Source organism: Aedes albopictus, chromosome 2 (assembly GCF_035046485.1).
Source record: "Aedes albopictus strain Foshan chromosome 2, AalbF5, whole genome shotgun sequence".
Lineage (NCBI taxonomy): Eukaryota > Metazoa > Arthropoda > Insecta > Diptera > Culicidae > Aedes > Aedes albopictus.
In genome coordinates this window covers 200,775,522-200,802,476 of record NC_085137.1, presented here as the reverse complement: position 1 = coordinate 200,802,476, position 26,955 = coordinate 200,775,522, and the positions used below count along the sequence as shown (strand labels likewise).

The following is a 26,955-nucleotide window of genomic DNA, read 5'->3' as shown; positions in this document are numbered from 1 at the left end:
AGAATAAAGACTGCGTAGCCACTAAAAGTTCAAAGATGTCGGTTAAAAAGCATCAGAAAGAGCAACAAAAAATCTATTCCGAAAAATGCCCACTCTGTACCAGGAACTGAACCACGGCCTCACTGGGCGAGTTTTCTGTCTGAGCCAAAGCATGGTCCACTTTGTATGTTACAGATTTATTCTCTGCATTCCTGAATATGATCCTACTGTTTTGTCACCTAGTTGTTCACCCCTTTTTGTTGTCTCTTTTAATTGCAGATCATTTAGTGGAGTGCCGCTACAACAACAACGACTACTCTAGGAGAAGCTGCCGGAGCTCGCAGCTCCCGTGTGTGGTTTGTTGAAATTGGACCCTTGAGTGGTCGGTCACCGCGCGTCATTTATGTGTAGAAACACTTTTTTCAAGCTGCGCTGTAGACGGGGCTGTTGGTACCGGTGCTCGGGGTGCGGTGTTGTGAAGGAGCAAAAACACGTCGTCTAGTCGTACGCCACCCGAGCCGTCGAAGCAGCTGGGGGAAACATGAATATGAAAGTAAAATTTCGGCACGTTTCGATACTGCTCCCCTTCGGTAGTGGCGGCGGCGATTCTAGTGGCGATTACCACCGGTGCTGCAATCAGTATCGTTTAGTGTACATTTATAACAAGTGATTTGCTCTGTCTCGAGTGGGTGCAGCCGTTTGAAGAATTTGTCCGCGTTTATAGAGCGAAAAGTGTGGTGCCTGGGAAAAGAACGGTCGGTGCTCGGAGTGCCATGGCGGTGCGATATACCAATCATCTGACGATGAAGGGGCACGTGGTTTTGGTGCTGCTAGTGTTGTTACTGTTCCAAAATTGGGCCAGGTGTGAAGTGGTACACGGTCTGAGTCCTACGCTGCAGACCACCAGCCAAACTAAAATGATGCTGAAAGAAAGCTTATTGATTCCTTCGATGGATCCGGAAAAGGAAGCCAAGGCAATGTACGAGAAGGCATTGCAGCAGTACGGGATTGTGGGACGAACGTTGAAGGAGATTTGCAAACCCTGGCAATCCAAGGGCTGTCAGTGTACCGGTTCGTCGGAGGAGGTAGCACTAACTTGCCGAGGGATAGGATTGGAGGCGATTCCGGTAAACTTACCGTCGGAGCTGATCAAACTGTAAGTAGATTGTTTTTACCACTGAAGAAGTTTTTTTAAATCCTTTTCAATTTTGAACTACAATAGTAACTCAAAATCCATGTTGTGGAAAAAAAGTCGTTGTTTTAGATGTAAAAAGTTTAAACAAAGTATTTGTTTAAGTCAACTTTGCATTTATTTATTAAAAGCGAACCGTTTAGTACCACGAGCCACGAGATTTGAAATACAAACAATAGTCTATTTAACGAAACGACAACAGTGTTGATATTGATATTAACACTCACGGGCTTGGGCACAACCTCCTGTCAAATTTTCATTAATGAAATGAGCGATCAGCTGATCCGAAACGTCTCGTAAAATGGCTCATTAAATAAATAAAGTTTGCAAATCGGTCAAGATATCGCACACCTTTTCGAGTTATTATCGTTTAAAGTTTCGCGCTTTGCCTTGACCTTATAGAAGGTGCACGCTACAAGAGGCTGTGACTCTCGCTCTAGTGCTCCATTCTTTATGAAATTTCTAATGTGTTTTATTTAGCTAGTATACTTTTAGATAAGGTCGTTTGAGGGGTTTCATCGGCGATCCAGTGATTTTGTGGAGGTTTCTGGGGCGTTTGAGGGATGTTTCAAGGGGGTCTCAGTAGGTATCAGAGGTTAAGGAGCGTTCCTGGGCTTTTGAGAGGTTTTTTGGGGGGGGGGGGGGGGGTGCATGTCCTGAGATGAACCAGCCTAGGGCTGAAAATCTTATAAATAAAGACATTAGAAAAAAAAAAAAAGGTTTCAGGGGCGTCCAAGGAGTACTCTCGGGTAATTTACGAAGATCCAGTGTGGTTTACGGGCGTTGCACTGCAAGGATTTTCAAGGGATTAAAAAAAAAACAATTATACCGTCCTTGGCCAGAGGCCGCACAGACTGAGCATGACTTATATTAGACAACGGACAACACATACACTCCCGATCTAAAGTTTGGGGTCACCCCCTCAAAAACATGTAATTTTTTTAGGCCCATATCTCCTGCGTCTGATTTCAAAACCCTAGGTTTCATTCAAAAGATAATAAGTCAAAGAAACTTTGAACATGATTTAAAGAAACTTTTTCAAAAAATTTTGTACATAAACTTAACATAAATTTGCCAAATTTTCTAAAAAATGAATATAAACTTACGGCAGTGTCGCTGGAAATTGGGACGTCCAAATTTTAAGATGAGAGCGGTAATATAACCCGTTTTCTATTAGCTTTCAGCTGATTTTTACAGAACTTAGCTAAAAAATCTAGAAAAAAAGCTATAAAGTAAATTAACTCTTCATGTCATCGACCAAAAGTTTGGGTTCATCACTCAATATCAGCCAAAAGATCTGGGTCACTTTCGTAAAACGTGGAAAAGTAATTTGGTGATATCTTCGTCATCTACCGTTCAATTTTAATTCTTTTTGGCTCATTTCAAAAAAAATTAACTAAATTTACGTTTGATGTCTTTAACTTATCGTATTTAACGATTTTTGTAAATAAAAATGTTATGTAAAGTAAACACATTTCACCACATTTCAAAAAATGAAGCAAATTAAGTTTCAGTGTGTAAATTTCAACAAATGTGTGTGGTTCAATGTCTATGCAGTAAGTATCATTCATTATGTTTCAAATAAGCCAAGAAGAATTATAATTGAATGAAGATGACAAAGATATCAACTAATCACTTTTCCATGTTTTACGATAGTGACCCCAAACTTTTGGCTGGTACATCATTTTGAGGGGTGACTCCAAACTTTTGGTCGATGACATCAAGGATTAATTTACTTAATAACTATTTTTTATGATTTTTTAGCTTAGTTCTGTAAAAAGCAGTTGAAAGCTGTGTAATAGGAAATGGGTTATATTATCGCTCTCATCTTAAAATTTGGCCAACCCAATTTCCAGCGACACTGTCGTAAGTTTATATTATTTTTTTAGAAAATTTGGCAACTTTAAGTTAAGTTTACATACAAAATATTTTAAAAATGTCTTTTTTCAATCATGTTCAAAATTTCTTTGACTTATTATCTTTTGAATGAGACCTAGGGCATTGAAATCGGACGCAAATTGGTGAAGATATGGACCTATAAAAATGACATGTTTTTGAGGAGGTGACCCCAAACTTTTGATCGGGAGTGTATAACACCCAGGGAAGAATTTTCCGTTTGACGAAAAGTTTTCCCCGCCTGAAGTGGGAATCGAACCCACACTCCGAGGCTTACGAGACACCCCAACGACTAACGCCTCTAGATTTTTAGGGCATTTTAGGAGCACTCCAGGGCTTTCAAAAGCATTTCAGGAGATTTCAAGAGGTTTCAGGAATGTTCCAGGGGGTTTCTCAGGGTTTCAGGGACGTTTCATGGAGTTTTGGGGTTTTTTTTTCAATGGGTTTCCAGGGGTTTTCAGGGGTATGCAGGGGTTTGTAGTCTGTTCCATGTGTGCCGGGAGTGGTCCAAGGGGTTACTAAAGGTTTCAAGAGCGTTCAACGAAGTCTGGGGATATTCAGGAGCATTTTTCTGTGTTCCTGGATGTTTGTTAGGGTTTCAGGAGACGTCAGAGACATTCCATGAGGTTTCAGTAAGATGTGAGGTGATTTCAGGGGGTACAGGTGCATTCCAGTGGAGTTACGTACAAAAGGCTGAATCACAAAAGGCTGAAATTACAAAAGGCTGAATGCATCGAAAGGCTGAAATTACAAAAAGGCGAAATAGTAATATGACTAGTTTTCAAACGGTGTTAATCGAAAGAAATAATGCTAAAGACCACCCCAGTACTAACAACTCAGACAAACAGATATAACACGAATTAGATTTTTTTACGGAATTCGGTAATTTTTTACCAAATTCTCAACAGCTGAACGTTCGGTAATCCGTTCGGTAATCGAAACGAGTACCGATCATCCGGTAAATGAAATTTTGGGAAGGCTGTCACAAATTACCGAATATCTCCGGTAATGTGAGTTGCAGAATTACCGTAGGATTTCGGTGATTCAATGGTTTTATTAGATTTTTACAGATTTTCGGTACATCTTAAAATTAAAATATCGGCCTGGGCTTTAGTTTTTTATGTACCATCTTTTCGGAGAATTTTAACGTTTCTGCTTATAATTTGCCTTTAAAATGCGTCACTTTTACTTAGTTGATTGTAGTTTGATCCGTAGCAGGAACGTGAAGCGAGTTTGCACCCATTCAATCATGCGAACAACTGCGGAGAGGCTGGAACGGAATGTTGACTACATGGGGGAAGGCGAACATCAATTTATGTACGAATACTTACTCAATTCCACTAAACGTGATGCTTTATTTACCAATATAGAATTTCTGAGGCCAATAAAGCAGATTTTGTTGGAGCGCACTTATAATACTTCGAAGTTCTGACTAAAACCAACATGTAAATTTAATCTATCACCAGTTTGACGTTTCGAATTTGATGCTCGCAACTTTACGGAATTTTGGTGAAGTAGAGTGTGATTGACAAACTTTTTCGGTAGTGTGTTTACAGTATATGGTAGAAACCCGATTTTACAGTGCGTACGAAAATTATTTGACAGATGATGCTGTCACAGTAACGAATTACAAACGGATCGGTAACTAAATTACCGAACTCTTGTAAAATAGTCTAAAATTACCAAAAAACACTATTTTTTTCACTTAACCGAAATTTTCCAGCAAAATAATCACCGAACAGCGAAATTAAATCTGAATGTGCACTCTAATTATTCCCGTCATACACTGATTTTAAGGACTATTTGAAAATTTGCTTGTTGGTCGATTACCCAGCCATGGTCCTTGTATTGGTTTTGCTTGAGCTTGACGTTTGATGTACCTACCGTCCCCTAGATCATGGTTGGACAAATTAAGTCACTTTGGAGGAACATGCCTCTGTTACTATGTTCTGAATGGGAAAGTTTTACGATTGTTTGCTCGCAATGACAATTCCATACTATGCATTATTGAACGCCTATACAGGTCGGACTCGATTATCCGGAGTCGCGTTCTGATGTTTCTCAAACACATATCTGGAGAACGGAATGCTCTTTAAAGCTGAAATTTTGACATTTTGTCAAACCAATTTTGATTAGTAATCAGTCAAAATTTCAGCTTTTACAGCATTCTGTTTTTGAGATATATTTTTGGGAAGCGCCAGAACCCGACTCCGGACAATCGAGTCCGACCTGTATTACTATGACAGTATTAAAAAAGACGCGGGCACTGTTTTCTGCCAGAGGCTTACAGACTGAATAAAACTTAACACTAGATAAGGGACACACGGAGCATGCACCAGTGGATAAGGAGAAGAAACTATTTTCATAAAAAGTTTCATCACCTGGAGCGAGAATAGATCCCTCACCCTATAGCATGGTGCGATTAGAAACTTGGTGACCATAACTGCACGGCTACGAGGCTCTTTTTCTTAAAAGAATAGCTTATATTTATTAGAAGGGAAAATCTCTGACAATATTGTTAGCAGCTGTAATGACAACAATCTTCAAAACAACATGACTCGAAAGAAAAGCTCGTGTTTAAAGAAGGAAAAAATAACTAAGACCCATACAGCCGATACGGTAAGGCGCACAGGTAATCAACAATACCATGCTGTGGGTGACGCTTTCAATTCGCGTTCGGATCAGAACCTGTTTAATATAGAAATTTCCTTCACTTCTTCGGACATTGAATATCGTCATGCATCACGATATACCATAGCTGAGAAGTAGGCTTCATCTAAGTTGGGGCGTAACGCCAAGAAAAGGAAGAAGTGCTAAATCTTATTAAAGCATTTCCGTGTTTTCAGCCTTTTCAATTTTCAGCCTTTTGAAATTTCAGCCTTTTGCTACAGTTTGTTTATTTCAGCCTTTCGTATACAGCCTTTTGTGCATTCAGCCTTTTGTGCGTTCAGCCTTTTGAGATTCAGCCTTATGTTACTATCCCTTCCAGTGGTGTTCCAGGAGGTTCCAGGATATTTCAGGAGGTGAAACGTGTTGTAACAATCTGAATACCCTTTAAACGCATTGAATTGCCTTCAAGCAGAGAAATAAATTGTAAAAACAATTAATTTATAGTTTAAAACAATCGAATTTTCAAATTACTATAGCAACAAACCGATTTATAGTTTATACAGAACTGTTCCATTGTTTAATAATACAAATATTTTCGTTGGTCGAAGTTCTTGACAGTTTGTTAGAACAAACAGAAATGTGGCAGTTTCCACATAAAATAATGGATTGTTTTGAACGACTGCACTTTTGCCTGCCATTAACTTATTTGTTATTTAGTTGTTACTTATTTGTTTATTTAGAAGGCTCGGGCGCCATAACTGAGCAAAAAAAAAACAAAGAAATATATTTAACTTTGGAATAAGTAAATTCTCAGTTTGAAAGTCAACCATGCGTTCTATTGTTTTGAATAAGAGTCATTTTTCTGCGTGTTGAAACCTCTCTGAAAACCCCTTGAAACTTAGAAGTCCGATAAAACACCGTTGAGCCCTCTGTAACATCTTGAAGCCTTCCGTTCCAAGAGCCTTGAAAAGTATTTGAACGCCCTTGAATCCCTCAGAAACATTGTTTTGAGAGCATTCTTAAATCCTCAGAAACCACTTCAAACTTCCCTGATAACAGAAAAATCCTTGAAAAGCATTGAAACCCCTGTGAAGCCCCCGAAAATCTCTTCGGAACCCTGAGGTCTACTGAAAAGTCGTGAAACTTTTCTGAAACCCCTTTGGAATACTCCTCAAACCTCCGGGATCCCCTCCGACAATCCCACGAAACTCGATAATGAAAATCTGACAAATTTGTATCAGACAATTAAACTGCTGATGTAGGTGTAGCGGGTTTCAAGAGGTTCAAAGAGGTCTTGGAGTTTCATGGGGTCTTACGGTATTTCGGGGAGTTTCAAGGGCTTCCAGGGAATATTCCGTAGGGCTTCACGAGGTTCCAGGGGTTTTGGAAGTGTTCCAAAGGCGTTTTAGGGTTGTTCTAGGGGCGTGCCAAGGGTTTCATGGATGATTCAGTGATTTTTAGGGGGTTTCAGGGGTGTTCCAAGGGAATTTCAGGTGGTTTCTGGAGTTTCAATAAGCGTGCCTGGGTTTATAAGAGGTTCGGGTGTTTCATGAAGCGCCGGGGTGGTTTGGGGCGTTCCAGGGGGTTTCATGAGCGTTGCAAGGATTTTCAAGGGATTGTTCCAGGGGGTCTCAAAAGTTATTTTAATTAAAATATCAAAACGAACAAATGAAACAATTATAGTTCATCATGTTACGTATATCATCAATTCATTCACTAGCAGTAGAACTCAACATCAGCATCCTTTAACAGACAAACCGCTATTTGGAGAAAAAGTTGCTCCAAAACTCGTAAGTCTTGCTGGCGTCATCATTGCATTGCAGCAATATATGTACTTTGCCCGCTTTGATGATCGGCCGCTGCTATTCGTCGCATCGAACCAAACGATATAATACAAGCAAAGTAACAAGCATTTAGTTATGAGCGGAATCATGAAGAAATAACATTGAAACAATTTCTACTTGAATTGAAAGTGAAATTGGAAAACGGTTAATTGAGATGTTTATGAGCCAAAATAACAATAGGTACCATCTATTTTGTTGATTTGAATACGCGAGCTTAGGCCCAACCTTCCCCGATGTTTCATTCATCTTTTCTCGAATTTTAGTTAAACATCCATCTATTTGAAATGTGTTATCACTCGATTTTTTGATCTCAAAGCTTCGCAAACGAGCATCCAATTGTTCAAAGTATAGATACATTCCGCACATCTGTCAATGCCAGGTTCTTGTACCCTAGTTGGAAACACTAATCGAACACCGGTCGAGTCCAGGATAGTAACTACATAGTAACTATACTCTACATGCGGATGCGACGACCACCGACAACCAACGCCGCCGCGCCGGCTAGGAGAGAAAGTCCCACTTTGTGTGAATGTGTCGAACGAACGGTTGCGCTGCCATCAGAAGGAAATTAACCTATTTTCCCATCGCTCTTTGAACGGGAGAGTATCTAGCTAGCTAGCTAGCTGGCTACCTAACTTACCGATAGTTCCTGCTGTGGGGAGGACATCAGCACTCGTGCAGCCTTGATGCGCTTCGAAGAGGATTCGAAAGGGAAGTGGGAACAGTGATGATGATGGTTTTCTTTCATACGCAACGAACGTGATTCTTTTTGCAGGACTTGGCACTGAACTGAGAAATCCAACAGTTATTCCTGTCGGATGCAAGGTATACACAGCAGGATGGGGTTATTCAATTCATGGATGATGTGCAAGGTTTCATCCCAAAGTTGGAATTCATTTGTAAGAGGGAGGGAAATATATTGCGCTGCAAATGTTGAACATTGGAGATGGTGTATATTGCGTTTTTGATTTAGGGATCAAAGAGTGATTCAAATTAGTTTTCTACGCGGCCTTTTTGATATATGTAGTTTAAGCAACTAACAGCCGGTTTTCAATTCCCGAAAGCATTCCTGAAAAATTTTTAGGTAACTTCTTCGAGAAAATCCCTACACAAATTTCGGAAGGAATTCCCTGGTGAAATAGTGGAAGGAATCTTAGGATACGTCCTAAAACAATCGCTGGATGAAACCCTTCAGGCATTTCAGGGGAATTTTTGAAGGAATGCTTTGACATTTTTTTGGAAGAATCTGAGAAAAACTTTCTAAAACAACACCCTTTGAGGGTGTCCAAATCCATGGATCCATGGAAAAAATCCATGGATAAAAAGACTCTCAAGATACACTTCGCGTATGAACTTCTAAAGGATTTCTTGGAGAAAAATGTGAAAGAGCTCCTGGATGACTTCTTGGAGAATTTCCTGGCCCCTGTATGCATTGAGTGTGTTTTGGGAGGCAAAGTGAATGTTTCGCTTTTTTCATTCGAGTTGGCTGCGTCGTCGTCGTCGATTTGATTATGCGCAGCGTTGTTTCTTGCGTGTAATCGGAGCGGTTCACTTTTTTTTGGAGACGAAGCCATTTAGTGGAAGATGCTGCAGTACATAGGCACTGGACAATTGGATGGCTATTTATCGGTGAGCTTGTTCCATTTTATTATAATAATTAATGCTATATTATGTATAAAATTCATCATTATAATGTAAAATTATCCTGTTTTTTGTGTATTTACCTAACAATTATTAAAAAGTTCGTCACGTCATGTTTCGACGCGAGATTCCAGAGCACTTTTTGTTGATAATAAATATTTTTATTTCATTTGTTTGCACTCACATCTTCGGTGTCGCCATTTGCAATATTTTAGTCAAAATAAATAAATGTTTTGATTCAAATAAAGGTTGCATGAATTACATTACTAACCAAAGTGAATTCAGATCATGTGACTTTCCCCCTCCCTACTAACAAAAACTCCTTCCCGTGACAGTCGTGGAGAAGATGAGGTGATCTCGGTCTCTAGTAGCAACGTACGTCACACGACCATTCCTTCCCTTCCCCGATGACCGTAAGGACTTTAAAAAGCTTTGAATTCTCGAAAATGTACATTGAGAGCGGTAGCTACTCCCAAGCTCCGTTTGTTGGTTCCACGGACAATTTCGATTGTTCTGGTCAATCTAGGAGTAGCAATTATGAATTGTACGGTTATCTAGGCTCATGCTCATTTCCTGGCCTGTATGCATTTATCTAAAATTCCAATACAAATCGCTGGAGAATTTTTTCTCGAAATCCTTGAAACATTCAAAAAAAAGTTTTCAGGTACTCCTTGGGTACCCGAGCAGGAGAAAATAGCTGAAGAATACCAAACTCAGGTATGGAAAACCGAATACCTACAATCTGAATGAGGTATTAAGTAGCCCTGCATAAGAGGTAAAATACCTAAAATAATAACTGGTGTGTATTCTGTGCATAACACGTGAATAATGACATCAGGTATGTCAATACCTGAATAATAATTCTCGATTTTTCCATACAAATAGTGATTTTTCCATAATTGAATATTACCTCAAGCAGTCCTCAACATCAAACCAATAACTCGTTGAGGTATTTTATCAATATCTACACAATACCAAAATAAGTTATTTCCAATACCTGGGTAACCGAACAATACCTTATGTTGGTATGATACCTGATTTTGGTATGCTGCAGTTATCTGTCAGTTATTCGTTCCTGCTCGGGTAATGATGGAATGATTTTTTATATCCCGGAACGTATCCCTGAATAAATTTTTGGAGAGATCCCGAGAGAAATTTCTGAAAGAATCAATAGAGGAATTCTTGGAGAAATCCCTATAAGAATTTCCGGAGCGTTTTCTGGAGGAATTCCTGGAAAATTCATGGAGGAGTTCCTGAATGAATTCCTGGAGGAATGCCTGATGTAATTTTTGAATGTTTCCTGGAGAAATTCCGTGGAGAATCCCTGAAAAAAATCCTGGATGATATCTGGACAAATCTCTGGAGCCATTCTTTATGGAATACCTGCAGGAATTCCTGAAGGAAATACTGGCGAAAACCCCGGAAGAACTCCTGGAGAAATTCCTGGAGGAATCTGTAGAGGAATTCTGAAGGAATCCTGGAGTAATTTCTGATTGAATTATCGGAGGAATTTAAGGAGGAATCCGCAGAGGAATTCTGTGAGGAATCCCTGCAGATATTTCTGAAAAAATCCCTTGCGCAATTCCTAGTGAAATCCCTGCAGGAATCCCTGGCGGAATACCTTGTTGAATTCTTGGAGCAATTGCTGGAGGAATTTATGTAGAAACTCCTGTAGGTAAGTGTAGAATTAGCATAAGTTAAAATACACAGAAATGAAAATAAAAAAAACTCCTGTAGGAATCTCTGAAAGAATTCATGGAGAAATCTCTGATTGATTTCCTGGAAGAATTCCAGAAGGAACCCCTGGAGAAATTTCTGAAAAAATCTCTTGAGGAATGCCAGGAGGATTTCCTAGTGAAACCCATGGAGGGATTCCTGAAGGAATTAAAAATAAATCCTAGCAATTGCCTGGAGAATTTACTAGTGGAATGCCTATAGCAATATCTTAAGGATTTTTTGGAGGAATTCATGTAAAAATACCAGTAGGAGTTTCTGGTAGAATTCTCAAATAAATTCTGGGAGAAACTCATGTAAAACTCGCTGGAGACAGCACTGGAGGGATGCCTGGAAGAATCCTGGATAAATTTATGGAGAAAATCCCAAAGGAATGCCTGGAGGAATTCTTGGAGAAATTACTGGACAAATACCTGGCGGAATCCCCGCAGAAACTCCCGGCGGAATCCCTGGAAGCATCCCAGCAGAGGAATCCCAAGGAATATATTCCAGCAGGAATTTCTGGATGAGTCCCGAAAGGAATTCCTTGGGGATTGCCTGACGGAATTCCTGGCGGAACTCCTGGAGGAGTTTCTGGAGGAACCCGTAGTAGAATGCCTGGAGGAATCTTCAGAGGAATTCCTGGAAAAATCCCTGCAGGAATCGCTAGAGGAATTTTTGGATTGCTCCTAGGAATCCCTGCAGTAGTTCCTGGAGGAACCCTAAGAGCTATCCCAGGTTGAATTTCTGAAGTAATCCCAGGAGAAGGTGAAATGGCCAATGGAATTCTTTGAAAAATCTTTAAGGAATCCTTAGATAAGTTGAACTCTTTGCTTAATTTATGTAGCAGTTCTTCAAGGAACCCCCGTAGAAATGCAGGATGCATTTCGGAAGAAATTTCAAGAAGGAATCCTAAGGAAATTCCTTAACAATTCCAGTAGAAATTCCTGGAGCAATTCCTGAAAGAAGTCGAGTAGGAATTCCAGGAAGAGTTCCTGGAAGAATCCTTGGAATTTTTTTTTTCTAAACTCCTGTAGTTCCTGAAAGAATCTCAGAAAAAAATTCCGAGTGAATGCCTTGAGGAAATCCTGATGGGATCTCTGGAGGAAATGTTGGAAAAATACCTGGAAAATCTCCAGGATGAATCTCGGCAGCAATCTCATGAAAAATTTCTTAGAAAATCCCAGGAGAGCTTTCTAAACAATTTCTTGGAAGAATTTCTGTACTCGGATAAAAAAAGTACCCAAGTGAGAGTTTATTTCTCCCAAACTCGGGGTTGCGTGCAGGAATCCTATAATTTGAGTTCATGGAAGCGATATTAAAGTGGATTTTTTACATTTGATCCCGTGCGACAAAGTACCTACCGGCTATGTTTTTTATCACTCAACTGCTAGTTCTAAATACTCAAATTTGAATTCAATGCTGCTAACTCAATTTTGGCTTCCCACACCGAACTGTCAAAGTTGGGTTGATTTGCTCTTCGCTCTCTGACAACAACAAAGAGAGTAAATGCTAGAAGAGAGAAAAAAAATAACTCAAAAGTGAGTTCAAAAATACTCAAATTTAGGTACTTGAGTTTTTCCGTGTAGGAATTCCTGAAAAAAAAAAAATGATGGAATCTATGTTTGCAGTAATTTTTGTAGAAATTACTCTCTGGTAAACTTTTCTGAGAGAACCCCTGGTAAAAAAAATCCTTCCAAAATACTTAGAGTAATTCCAGATGGAATTATCAGAACAATCACTCTCGGAATTATTGAAGGAATATATGGATAAATCCCCGAAGAAAAATCTTTGATGGAATACCTACATAAATACCTTAAAGAATCTATTGTGAAATTTCTTTGGTAATCCTTGGAGAAAATCCCGAAGAAATGCTCGAAAAAACTCAAAGGATATTCCGGAAGAAATTTCCGGAGAAATGTGTGGTGAAATTCTTAGAGGAATTCTATAAGGAATCTCTGGAGGCATCCATGATGAAGCCTCTGCAGGAAACTTTGGGAAAATTTATGGAGGAATTCTTTAATGCATTCCCACAGAAGTATCTGTAAAAAAAATGTGAAAAAAACGTGTGAGAAATTCCTGAAGCATTTCTTGGTACACTCCTTATCGGAACATCGCAAGACGTCCATGGAGGTATGCACGAAGAAGAAAAACCTGGAGAAGTCCCTTGAGCAATTCGTGAAAGAATTCCTGGAGAAGAAATCCAGTTTTTTTGCTCTTAGTATGACGTTTGTTTGAATTGAATATTAGTAAAAAATAATTTATTTTGTGTTACTATACTCTACCGCAGCATATGGTGCTAGAAAGTCCTTCTTTTTCCCTACCAAAGTTGGTTCTGACATATCCAGAAAATTTGGCTTGTTGTTATTGTATTTCACTGATAAAAATCACGAAATTTAGCCATTTAACCAAGTTTATTATTTGGTAAAATTCTATGATAACATTGAAGAAGTGCTTATAGTAAAATACTTGACGAAATTTCTTGTGGGTTTCCTGAAAAAAAGTTTGATAATTATGGATAAAATACTACATTATTAAGAAAATTTATTTCTTGAGATAATTTTTCGGGAATTCTGAATTATTAGTAATCTTGAATAGGCTAAAATTAAAAAAAGGCTACCCATGAGGCATGGGGGTAGGCACGCCTCCCTGCCCCCCTCTGCCAGCGCCCATGGCCCGGGAGAAGATTGAAAAATTTGAAATAAAAGTTAATCCTTCGCTTCCTTGCAAAAAATGTAAACGTTTGAATTTCACTCCCGATCAAAAGTTTGGGGTCACCCCCTCAAAAACATTTCATTTTTTTAGGCCGATATCTTCGCCAGTTTGCGTCCGATTTCAAAACCTTAGGTTTCATTCAAAAGATAATAAGTCAAACTTTGAACATGATTGAAAAGAATTTGTATGTAAACTTAACCCAAAGTTGCCAAATTTTCTAAAAAAAACGAATATAAACTTACGGCAGTGTCGGTGGAAATTGGGTCGACCAAATTTTTAGATGAGAGCGGTAATATAACCCATTTTTTATAAGCTTTCAACTGCTCTTTACAGAACTTAGCTCAAAAATCTAGGAAAAAAAGTTAAAAAAATGACATGTTTTTGAGGGGGTGACCCCAAACTTTTGATCGGGTGTGTATATGTACATCTGTGTGAGTGAATGAACATTTCGGATAAAGTATAATTCCATGCTCCACATAAGAAGTCATGACCAGGGGCGTACAATTTCGTTTCAATGATACACTTTCATGCAACATTTGAATGAGTCACTTCAAGTGTTTCATACATTTTTCTAATGACTCGGTCGTTAAAAAAAACTTTTCCACTCATCGTAGCACTCGGTAGTCTCCCACCCGGTCGCATTGCTTGTGCTTCACCCGTCAGAGCATTAGTGTCTCACTGGTGCGCGCTAGTCTCTCAATGGTTACGGGCGCCTGTTAATTGGATTTAAGTGGTCGAATTTGTTATCCTCTTTCATAAAACATAATTATCATTCTATTGGCGTGCACCACTATTTAAAAATGTGGTTTAAATAGTGTTTTTAGCATGTTGAAGTATTTCAATGACTCATAAATGAAACGAAAATCCAAGTGTATCATCCCATGTTTCTTCCACACTTGTTTCTGTAGCAGCAACGAACGAGTGTGTTGCTGGGTGAGAGATGAAGCATCACAGCAGTCCGTTCGCATGGGAAACGATTTGCTACAGTCGTCGTACGTCATGCTTTCCTTTCGAAATTGCACGACCCTGGTCATGACTAAACTTGGCAAATTCCATGTATTGAAAAATGTCCAGCATTATAAAAACATCTGTTATGCAGCTTTATTTCAAAACATTTAGAGCTGAAACTACGATTCTACGCCTCAATAAATTGTCCAGCCATATTTTGCATGAGGTCGGTATACAGATGAGAATCAAACCCATTTTAACCTACATGTCACGTTCGATGGGTCATTTTATAGCCATGCCAACCTATTGGCAGCATCAATTAGATTTTTCAATCTGATCATTGACCTACTGTACGATGGGGGGAAACGCAATCAACGAACGGCGGGTATCAATGTTAATTAAATGGATCGTTTGTTACTATCGAGCCGCATCGATAAACCAATGACTTTAATTAATCCATTGGGCATTCACTTTGCCTCTCCTTACTTCGCCCACTAATGATAGTGTTGATTTCTGTGAGTGAAGCTGGTATTTTTTTAAGTTATGATTAATAAATTGTGTTCTTAAGCTTTGCTGGGTCGAATAAACATAGAAAATGTGAAACAACTATTAAAAGTACATGTTTATTTTGTACTTTATGTAACTATCAGCAATCTGCATCAATACGGTCCCACTGGAATTTCAACTGTTACTCAATCTGTTCATACGAGTATGTGTTTCTACTAAAGTTGATTGCAGAATTTATTTTGCTTGTAATTAATTTTCAAATTACAATTCTCATAGCTTTAAAATTTGCAATTTTGTAGGATATAAGAACTTCCTCAATGGGGATTTTAAAGGAACTCTTTTTTATTGTCAAACTGGACAAAGAATGAGATCTGAACCTTGAGCTGAACGATTGCCCGTTAAAGTAATAATAAATTTTGTTTGACATTGACAGCTATCCGATACTTTTCCCCTTTTATTCTTCCATACAATAAATTGACTTTTTTCTTACAAATGTCATAAAACTTCTGTTTATGTCTCAGAAATCCGTTATATTACATCTCTCACCTTCTCGACAACCCGTTCGGTGTAAATATTTTTTACCAAACCAGACAAGAGTGATGCATCGTCCATCAGTAATAATAATAATAAAAGTCATCGCCCACAATGTCTGGTCATCAAGTGCAGCCATCCGTATTCACCGGCGTCGACGACGGCAGACTCCCATAAATGGGTGTAGCATTACAACCGAATCCGAAAGACGATCTTCGATCTTCCTTCATGTGTGCCTGCGAATAGTACTTCTTCATCTCCAGAGGCAACAAGTGGAACAATGCCCCCATCATGATGGACGGCGATGGCGTTACCAAAGGATACCTTCCAAGACGACGACGACGCCGATGACGACGCAATGCTCCTTGAACTGCCTTACCGCTGACTAAGTGAGTGACTGAGAGCTGAAAGGTGCCAAGTAGCACTCCAGATGGGTGCAATAAATTAATGGTTATTAACCATAAAAGCCAAAATCAATTCCATTGACTTTCATCATCTCGATGGACTATATAGTAGCACTGTTATGGCTGCGGATGACGTTATTGGAGCTTGCGTGTATCGTACATTTCGTATTGTTCGGCGAATACTACATCATTGAATGAATCGTATTGTAGTCCTGTGGGGTAAATTAATCAGACTGACTGTCCAAAAAAGCGCACTTCGAAGCGTCCAATCAACGCCTCGAGTGCACTTAAAGCGTGGATTGACCTTTCCTCGGCGCTGATTGAATTTTTCGAAAAAGGCAGCGGTAATCTGTTGCAGTATATGCGTTCCAACCAATAATGGAACGCTGAGGCTCATCTTTGTTCGTGAGATAATATTTTGTGTTGTGAGGACATCCACATATGCCGCAGCGTTTGTAGAATGGCCGTGTTATTAATTTGAAACAATTTCTCATTAACCAAATGTCTTAGCATTTCATATTTTCAAGAATAAAATTGATACTGAATTGAACGGAAAGCAGATCCATACACGTTGGTCGAGCTCCATACACAAGGATGATCAAAATTGCTGAAAACTTATTTGTTATTTTTACATTTTATTTCATTTCATTACAAAGGTAATTTTTTATGCTTCAATGATTCTAATTTAAAAAAAATATCCGCTTTTGTGAGGGTGTATTAGGGGCCATTCATAAACAACGTAGACTTTTTGGGAGGAGGAGGGCCTGGCCGAAGTCTACGCTCCACACAAATTTCAAAATTTTTGTAAGGACAAACGTTTACGACGGGGGAGGAGGGGTCTGAGATTGCAGTGAAGGATCTTAGGGGGCATCCATTTAGTATGTCACGCCAAATTTGGGAATTTTCGACTCCCCTCCCCCTTTTTTCTCTTCTAAATCATGGGGGAGGGGGGGGGTTTGTGAGGGTGGTATCAACAACACCCGAACAGGAATGTCCAGGTAGTGTGGAGTTAAGGCCGTCTTCTACAATAAAAGTAGAAACCAGGATACCAAGAGGACAACTCTCTCCACTAAACATATTCCTATGGTCGCCAAACGCTTCGTCTCTCCGGAACCACCAAAAAGGCATTGCTTCCGAGAGGGGCTAGTGCACATTGCGTCCTTATGGTTGGCTGCGTATCCGGCAGCAACGAACATCGATGACTTGCTTTGGAGAGTCCGCCACGATAGCATGCTGGCGCTTAGCCAGCTTCCCGAGTGGTCCTCGCCACTCCCTTTACCCTCGGAAGGCGGGCAGAGTCAACCCCACCGCCGCGCCCAACTGTTTTACAAGCATCAAGAACTGATGCCTACTCCACCTGTCCTGGTCCTTACCGGGGACCCATTTCCCACCGTGGCCTCTTATACAACCCAGTAGACCGATGTCACGACAGCAACGCTACCTAGATGTGCTCTTCGCGGTCACTTAATCGACCGTGGGGCATCGGTATGACCTACGAAGCTGATTCCGAACCCCTGGACTACGCCTTGTACCGCATCGATATCGGTCCTCCACTCAGAAACCGACTGACATAGCAGTTGCTGAGATGTGTCACAGTGGTTCAGGTTCAGCTGCGTTACCTGCACTGTGATTTGTTCACTGCGCCTTTCTTGGAGGCTGGGCACCTTGGACCACCGGTTGTTGGGTGCCTGATGTTCACGAATTTCCCGTTACAAATCAGAGATATGGGTGGTCTCGTGTAGCCTTGTGCCTTATGCCTTTCGGTGCCGCATCTGCTATACAGTTTGCTCCTGTCAGGGCCTTTGCAGTCCTATAACTTGTGTCCTGGTTCCAAACACCTGAAACTAAGCTCTGGTTTCTCGTGGAAGGTCAGATGACATACAAACCAGCTTACCTTTATTCTCCCTACTTTAACGGACTTTTTTACGTCCGCCACAGGTAGCTGAACCAAGCCGGTCCCTTCCGTAGCTGAACGGCTGCGGTGACCTCGTCCAGGTTTTTCACCTTCAGAATCGCCTCTGCTGTAAGATCCCTCACCTCTACCCCTTCACCAAGGCATCTTCCGCCAAACTTTCATAGATCCTTGGCCTAACATGGCCTTTGGGTTCCTTGTCGCGCCTCAGTTTTATGATCATCTCACCCGTACGAATACGTCTGATACTGCGCATGCCGGCTCCCAGATCCACGAGCTTGACGTCACTTTGAAGACTGTTCGGTCTTAATGACGAGCGCGTCGCCTACTCTTTTACGCCTTCTTGGTTTGGCGTCCCTGTTCTCCTCGACATGCAGTTTTTTTCTTCTTACGATTCGATTTGTCGGCATTACTGCCGACCTTCGGGATTAGTATTCTACCAGCCTTGCGGGCTCCGCCATACAAATCCTCACCTGACGACTGTCTCACTCGCTTCTGCGAGTGCTTATCACAAACAGTCGTATCCGCCGTACTTTTGGACTTCCTGCGAAAGCGAAGGCCTCCGTCTGTGTAGACTTCGTAACCTTTACTTTCGCCAATTTCACCGCTGCTACAGTCTTCACGAGTCTCACGTGATCCTGCTTGGCATCGTCCACCGACTGTTGAAGTCGCAACAAGCCCGTCTTCAGGTCTCTACTTATGTTGGACTTCGTGGCCACAAAGTCGATGATCTTGCCAAGCTGCGCTCAGCCACCTCGATTGCGGGCAGCCCTTCTCGCTATTTGTTGATGGCCCACATCAACCACGGTCCGTCCAATATCTCCACCGGCAGGCTAGCCGGAAAATGGATCGGAGCTCCCACGCTGGAGTTGCGGGCAGCTTGCCACTCCTGCCTCCTCGCCTCGTCTTAACGGAGACCTTGCCAACCCACTTCTTGGGAAGGAGTTAGCCTCGCCGCTATCAAATTTGTCGTCATAGTTAATCCCACGAGTTGCACGGGAAAAAAAAGTCCACAATGCCAGAGCCCAGCATCAACGCGGTAAGGGACGAAATACTGGGCGGAGGTGTTGTTGCCCAGGTACCCCACAGGCTCCGCTAACGATCGAGCATCTTTTGCACCCCCTCGATCCCTCATTCCTCGGCACGGGTCGCTTGACACCTTGAATTGAAATTAGTAGTCCTATTCTTATCCGGCGACTACGCGGCCCTCCCCCCTTCGCATGGGTTTTTCGTATAACTAATACATTGCTTGTAACACTTTTAGAAACCTCTCTCCAACCTATGAGCGTGACGAATTTTATGCCACCTTCATTTGCCAGAACAGGATTTGTTCCTTCGAGACGGGATGAAGAAAGTTTTGTGGAGTTTAAGGGAGCGTGAAAAGGACGTGGTAAGGTGCGTTTATGCGCGACTCTGGGATATTTCAGGAAGGCTTCCGGGACGTTTAAAGGAGTTACAGATGGGTTTTAGGGTCTTCAGTTTGCCTTGTGGTTAAGGCTATGGATCGCTAATCCGGAGACGGCAGGTTCGATTCCCGTTCCAGTCGGGAAAATTTTCTCGGCTCCCTGGGCATAGAGTATGATTGTACTTCCCTCACAATGTACAAATTCATTCAATGGCTGGCAAAGAAAGCCCTTCAGTTAACCTTGCAGGACGCGCGCTGTTGTAAAAAGTAAAATACTACCAAAAAAAAAAGGTCTGCCAGAGAAGGAATGAGAAATGTCAAAAAAATGTCATTTCGTTATTTGCTAATTTTATTGCACTTAATCAGAAATGTTAATCGGTGATCACATTGATTATCCATAACTAATCAGCGTAAAAATAGTGTAAATAGAAAAATGTCATGACATTTCTTCCATGAAATTCCGCGACATTTTCCATCCCTGTGCCAAAGGCTTACAGAGGGATTTCTTATTTGTTTTAGAGGGTTTTAAGTCAATGCATTTGAGTTTAGAAACGTTTCAAAGGGATTTAGAGAGGCCTCTCTGAAACGGCTTTAACCCTCCAAATCCCCCTCTGAAACATCCCTGAAACGCTGCCGAAACCTCCTAATACATCCTCCTGAAACAAACCCGCTTAAATCTCTTTGAATCCCATGAAATACCACTTCTTCTTCTTCTTCTTCTTCTTCTTCTTATTCTTCTTCTTCTTCTTCTTCTTCTTCTTTGTGGCTCTACGTCCCCACTGGGACTTGGCCAGCCTCGCTTCAGCTTAGTGTTCTTTGAGCAGAGCTTTTTTTGCCTGCCATTGCATGAATTTGTATATTGTGAGGCAAGTACAATGACACACTATGCCCAGGGAGTCGAGAAAATGTTCCCGACCGGAACGGAAATCGAACCCGCCGTCTCCGGATTGACGATCCAGCCTTAACCACTAGGCTAACTGGAGACCCCGAAATACCACTTACATCCCCATTTACGCTGCTGAAGGCCCATTTAAACCCCTGAGACTCCCTTAGAACGCATCTCCACTGAAACGCATCTGGAATCTGAAACGTCACAAAACCCGAGACCCACTAAAACACCATTGGATAGCTCTTGAAATCTTCACGAAACCACCTGATATCCCTCTTAGGGAATACTGTCCAGAAAATACTCGCGAAGTCAATATTAGACTGAACAACCTTATTTTAGTTTCGACAAAACATAACAATGCGGCAAGACTTTGTAGCAAACACGTGTGTTTCTTGCGAAATTGAGTTCGATACTGACTCATCAAAACTAGGACCTGTCTCGATCGTGTTAACGCCGCAAATCATTTTACTAGGGTAAGAAATTAAACTTTGAACTAGTCAAATTGTAATCTTAATTTGAACCATTTCGAAGTTCATTAAAACGACGTACTTTTTAGGCAAATATTGTCCCGAAAAAGATGTTAAACAGCTTTCCGTAATATATCCTGATAACATGGACTTTGAAAGCATTGAAAAAAGCGTTTTTGTCATGGAAAACAGGCAATTGAAAAATCACTGCGATTTCACTCATTTCTCCCCAGAGAAAGCACATTTTCGGTGCACTCGTACAGCTCATGCATTGTATCACACGCAATAAGGACTGTTCATTAAAGAAAGTGGACACCTGTTTTTCAATAGAAAATATGTATTTTCGAACAAATTCAAAGGTTTATGTTTTATAAATGACAATCAACATACATATGGCCGAATTCACGTGAGTTTGAACATTTGCTTCGCTTTTCGGAAGAACGCTCGGACTTTCCTCTTGATACCTCCCATTAGATTCTGCACAACTCTCTCTGTAATTTTTCGTTGTGCCGCAGACCATTTTTTTTTTTTGAACCAATCAACAGAACTTGCTTCTCTTCCATCTTTCTTGAGATGCCGCTTAATTATTGTCCAGTATCTTTCCACAGGACGCTGTTCAGAGTAGTTTTGTGGATTTTGCCATTTTTCGACAAAATCGACTTTTTCCGTCTTGAGCATCTCTAGTGTAGAAGCGTAATAAGCGGATGACAGATCCGCCTAAAACAAAAGAGGATCCGTATGTTTTCGGTAGATGGGTAGAAGTCGTTTTTTGATGTATTCCTTTCTGTTATTTTTACCGTTGATTAATCCCGTTGTGAAATACGAAGAACTCTTTAAGCCACATGAACAATTGGCTTGCCACACCAAAAACTTTTTCCCAATTTTTTCAGTTCTGATGTACCCTACATCATCTGGCATATCTGTCCCCTGCTTAGCGTTAAAAAATTGCGGTCCCGGAAGTGTGTTAGTAAGCTAATTCTCGAAACGACAACTTTTTGGAACACCATTTGTGCAGAATTTATCTGCTAGTCGTAAAGCTTATACGACCTATCGCTCGAAATTTCTTACTTTTTCCGTTTTCTTGCAGTGTGTTGCCAAAGTGAACAATGTTTTTACACACTAAGAAAGAATTCACAATTTTTTGTTTAGTTTTAACTCTAAACTATTGGGAAACAGATGTCCACTTTCTTTAATGAACAGTCCTTATGTGAACACGTCAAATAAAAGCTTATTTATCGTAGAATCGACCAACCGAATAATATTTCGGGCCGCGAACGGACGCGTTTCAATTTCGGCTGTCAATTTTTTTTCGTTCCTGTTTGGTGTTGTTTAAATATATTTTCAACTGTCGCTACGCCTTCCGGAAAGTGAACGCGTGTGGTTACGAAGTCTGTTGGATATGAACTCCACAAAAAGATATCAGAATCTGGAAGAAAGTGCGTGCCTTGCAAGCAAAGAAGTGTTTTTTTTTTTTTGAAAAGATTCTTCCGCGATTCCTCTAGCGATCTGTGCGGTACTATGCCACCCGAGTGAAAAGTGGATCCTTGTGAAGTCCCAGGCGGAAGTGCCGTGTTTTCATTATTATGCGTACTCTTTTCTCCAACAATGCCAATCATGTGTTTTATTTTACGTCGGTGCTCTACCTACCGCACCCGGTTAAGAGAAAAAAAATGGGTTTATGTGGAGATCCGCATGGATTTTATTGGAACAAATGCTGCGCGTTTTGTAATCAGAATCGCTTTTAGAGCCGGGTCAACATCGCTCGTCATTGGTGACCGTCGCCCACACGTCGCATTAGAAAGGAAGACGTCACAAATAGATCCGGTTGTCAACATCAAGCCACCAGACGGACGTCAGCAATATCTTTTCCCAATCAACGGGTCCACGGATGAACAAACTAAATTTGGTGAGAATGTTTCATGCTTCTATTTATTATTTTCATATTTTATATATATTCATAAAACCATATAATTAATCAAATCTCGGAGCGTTTGGTACGGTATGTCCACGCATCCTTCCTCCCCTGTAGATTCGAGAAGTGATCCGATTTTAAACAAAAGCTTAAGGAAATCGAATCATTTCAAAGAATCATCTTCGCGGTTAACGCTACGCAGTAGGCCTGGCCGCTTTGACGCTTGTGTCATATCTTCGGTATGCTGCAAGCATCAATATTGACAAGAAAAATAATCGGGCGTAATCTAACCCGAATATTTTCCAGGATGCTTTCTTGTACTGGCTGCGTATGTGTTAGATTAGATTAGATTAGATTAGATTAGAATCGACCAACCGAATAATATTTCGCATTATTTATCATAAAATTATCAAATTTAAGTAATTCTTACTTGGAGAATGTTATCTTAAGTTGAACCATTTGTAATCTAAATTTGAACTAGTAAACGGGGGCGAGCTTCCAGTGTTGGCCAGCAGATTGCGCTAGTGGTTGTTTTGTTTACTCTTGGGGGATGAAAAATTCAAAATTTAGTTTCCAAGTTCCTGAAGAGTTTAGAACATTCTTAGTTGAAATTCCGCTGCCTAATGAAAAATAGCTATGTGTTATTCTATTGTTCAGCACGAAATTGGCTGTTGTGGGAGATGCTCGAGCTGCTGCCGCCAGTAGTTCAAATTATGATTAAAATTGGTTCAAATTATGATTACGATGGTTCAAATTAAGATTAAAGTCATTGTTGACGAATAATTGAATTTTTCAATGAAATTCGGCGCAAATACAAACTTTTTACCACTTAACAGAAAACTTATACTCGTGGCTTTCATGTACATAAGATTTTGCCGTAGTAAATTATTTTCATGTGGGAGAAAAAAAACACTCAAAATTTGCGCTACTTCGGAAAGCCTCAATTTGGTTAAACTTTTGATTACCAACCCTACCTACAAAAACGATCGATTTGTTGGAAAAGAGAGAACTGAGAATGAGTTCTCTAGAGTAGAGGAAGATCATCTGATTAGACAACAGTACAATGATACAAATGGCATATAGTTTCAAGTCAATCGCTAAACTATTTTAAGTTAACAACCATACTTGAAAATTGAAAACGATTGCAAATCGACAAAATTATAACAGGAGAAAGATAAAATGATGGGGATAGGCAATCTTTTCACTATTGTTTAAAAAAAAAGTTCAACTAGCTGTAATTTTTCGTTAAGTGCAAAACCGCTGTATTCCTTATGTGCAAAACCGCTGTATTTATGATTAATGATGAACTGATGATGGTGAATGAAAGAAAACCCTATGATTCAAAGAAGAAAACATCTGACAAAAACATTTGCAGTTTCAACACCAACTAATCCCTTAATGTTAAAAACTAGAAAGAATAGCTTTAGACCTGAGAACTTTAGACCTGTGCGCCGATTGTATTTCGCTCGGCGGCGTCATCATCGGTGTCACGCCGGTGACAACTTTCGATGGCGGCGGTGGTGGCGTGAATCGGCGTGACCGAAATATGACCACGAAGTCAACATTGGCGAAGCACAGAACTTGTCAGTACGCTCTAGAATTTGTAGTGTGATATTTTTAATGACCAAGATTAGACCTATTGGGACATTATCCGTATCCTTAGTGTAGTGCATGTCGCATTAATTAATGCATTGCCATTGAAGGGAAATAAAGTATTGATTTTGATACAATTTTTGTTTTGTTTTCCTAGAAGCTTCAGAAACTATCAAATTTGATAACAAGGTCTCGTTATTTGGACTTGGGAATCCCCGAAGGAAATCCAGGGACCAGGAGAAATCCCCGAATCTCTGAAGAAACAAGATGCAGGACAGGTCTTGCTTCTGAATGAACTCGTGGAGGAATCCCTGAAGGAACACATGGACTAATTTATGAAGGAACTTCTGTAAGAATTTCTGGTAGATCTCCTAGAGAGATCCCTGCAGAAATTGCTGGAGAAATCCTTGATAGGAATTTTAGAGAAAGCTCAAATGAGATTTCACGAGTAATCCCAGAAGGGATTCCAGGAGAAGCCTCAGATAAAATTCCAGAAGGAATCCCCGAAGGAATTCCAAGAGAAATTTCCGAAGGAGTTTCAGAAGAAATTTCCAAAGGAATTCCAGAAAGATTTCCGAAAGGAATTCCAGGAGGAATCACTGAAGAACTTCTAGAAGAAATTTTTGGAGACAAACTTGGAGGAATCCCAGAAGCGATTACAGGAGGAATCCTCAGAGGCATTTCAAGAGCAATTCCTGGAGGAGTTCCAGAAGAAATCCCCGTAGGAATTCCAGCAGGAATCCTCAAAATTACTCCAGCAGGAATCCCCGAAGTAATTCCAGGAGGAATCCCCGAAGGACTTCCATGAGAAAACTACGAAAGATTTCCTGAAGGAATCTCCGAAGAATTTCCAGAAGAAAGCTCGGAAGGATTTCCAGGAGAAATCCCCAGAGAATTTCTAGGAAGAATCCTCAAAGAATTTCCAGGAGAAATCCTCAAAGGATTTCCCGGAGGTATCCCGAAAGTTTTCCCGTAGGAATCTTGAAAAATTTCCTGGAGGAATCTACGAAAGATTTACAGGAGGAATCCCCGAGTGATTTCCAGGAGGATTCGCCGAAGGATTACCAGAAGGAGAAATTCCCGAAGGATTTCCAAACTAAATCCTCAAAGGATTTCCAGGAATAATTGCCGAAGGAATTCCAGGAGAGATTCCCGAAGGAATTCCATGAGGAGTTTACGAAAGATTTCCAGCAGGAATTCCCGAAGGATTTCCAGAAGATGACTCAGAAGGATTTCCATGAGAAATCCCCAAAAGATTTACAGGAAGAATCCCCAAAGGATTTTCAGGAGGAACCCTCAAAGGTTTTCCAGGAATAATCTTCAAAGGATTCTAGGAGGAATCCCCGAAGGATTTCCGGACTGCATCCCCAAAGTATTAAAAGGGGGAATCCTCAGAGGATTTTCCGGAGAAATACCGACAAACTTTCCGAAGGAAATCCCGAAAGATTTACAGGAGGAATCCCCGAGTGATTTCCAGGAAGATTCCAAGAAGGATTACCAGAAGGAGTCCCAGGTGTAAGTCCAGAAGGAAATCCTGGAGGAAATCCTGTAGGAAGTCTATGAGAGATCCATCAAGGAAATCCTGAAGGTCCGCCTGATTATATTCCTAAATAAATCCTTGAAAAAGCTCCTTGAAGAATCCCTGAAGGAAACCCTGAAGAGAACCCTGAAAGAAACCCTCACGTAACTCTTGAACTAACTTTTGGAGAAATCCTTGATGTTATTCCTGGATGCATTTCTGAATCCTTCTGGAAGAATCTCCGAAAGACCTATAGGTGCAATTCCTGGAAGAATATCCAAAGGAACTTCTGCAGGTATCCCTGAAATAATTGCTGGGGTAGTCTTAGAAGGAGGATTCAAGGATGCCTCCAGGAGTTTGAAAGATTCCACTAGGTGCTTCTTCAAGAATTCCTACAGAAGCTTCTTCGGGGATTAGTCCAGGAGTAATCCCCGAAGACGGTTCTGTAGGAATCCTTGAAAAAGGATCTGGAGGAATCTTTCAAACTCCTGGAGGCATCCTTGAATCCTCTTGGAAGAACTACTGAACTGAACTGCATTGCGGGAATCTTCGAAGAAATTTCAGAATTAATCTTTGGAGGAGATTCTGTAGGTGTAGACACGCAACAACATTGTTTAATGGTTTGCATAAGAATGGCAGTTTATTCAAGAACCTATCTAGTTAGCAATATAGTGGGTTGCTACAATCCTACAGTAGGAATACCTGAAGGAACTCCTAGAGATATCCCTAAGAGAACTTCTTCTGGCAGAATCTTTGGAAATTCTTCATGAAGCAGTCCGAATCCCCGAAGGAATCCCAGAAGAAATTTTTGAAAAAAAAAAATCCTGGAGGAATCCTTGAAGGAACTCTTGCTGAAAATATTAAAGAACTAATGAGGTGTACCCTGAAGGAATTCTAGGAGAAATCTCTTAAAGAATTCCCGGAGGGATCCTTGCAGATATTCCAGGAGAGATCTCAGAAGGGACCCTTGATTGAACTTGTGCAGGCATCCCTGAATGCTCCTGGAGAGTTCCCTGACGGAAATTCTGCAGAGATCCCCGAGGGAATTCCCAGATAGATTCCTAATGAAACACCAAGAGAAATTCCTGATTAGAATTCTGAAGGAAGCACTGATTGGCATTCTTTGGAGGACCTTTTGCATGAATCTCTGAAAGAACTCGTGAAGGAATCTCTTAAGAAACTATTTTTCGAATTCTCGAACTTCAGAAAGAATTCCTGAGGAAACTCCTAGGTAAGTCTACTATGATTAAAAGAGGGAAATACAGGGGATGGCCAAAA

General features: G+C 40.6%; 1 protein-coding gene across 2 annotated transcripts in view; it reads left to right on the top strand.

Moving 5' to 3' along the window:
* Positions 1-310: 310 nt before the first annotated feature.
* The window catches only part of LOC134284005 (uncharacterized), a 277,106-nt gene continuing 250,461 nt past the window's right edge, over positions 311-26,955 (top strand). Inside the window, exon 1 of one of the 2 annotated variants that reach the window (XM_062850975.1) lies at positions 311-1,135. In XM_062850975.1, the coding sequence (XP_062706959.1) occupies positions 753-1,135 (383 nt within the window). In that variant the 5' untranslated portion in view covers positions 311-752. The remainder of the gene's footprint in view (positions 1,136-26,955) is intronic. The other variant, XM_062850976.1, reaches the window with a different exon arrangement.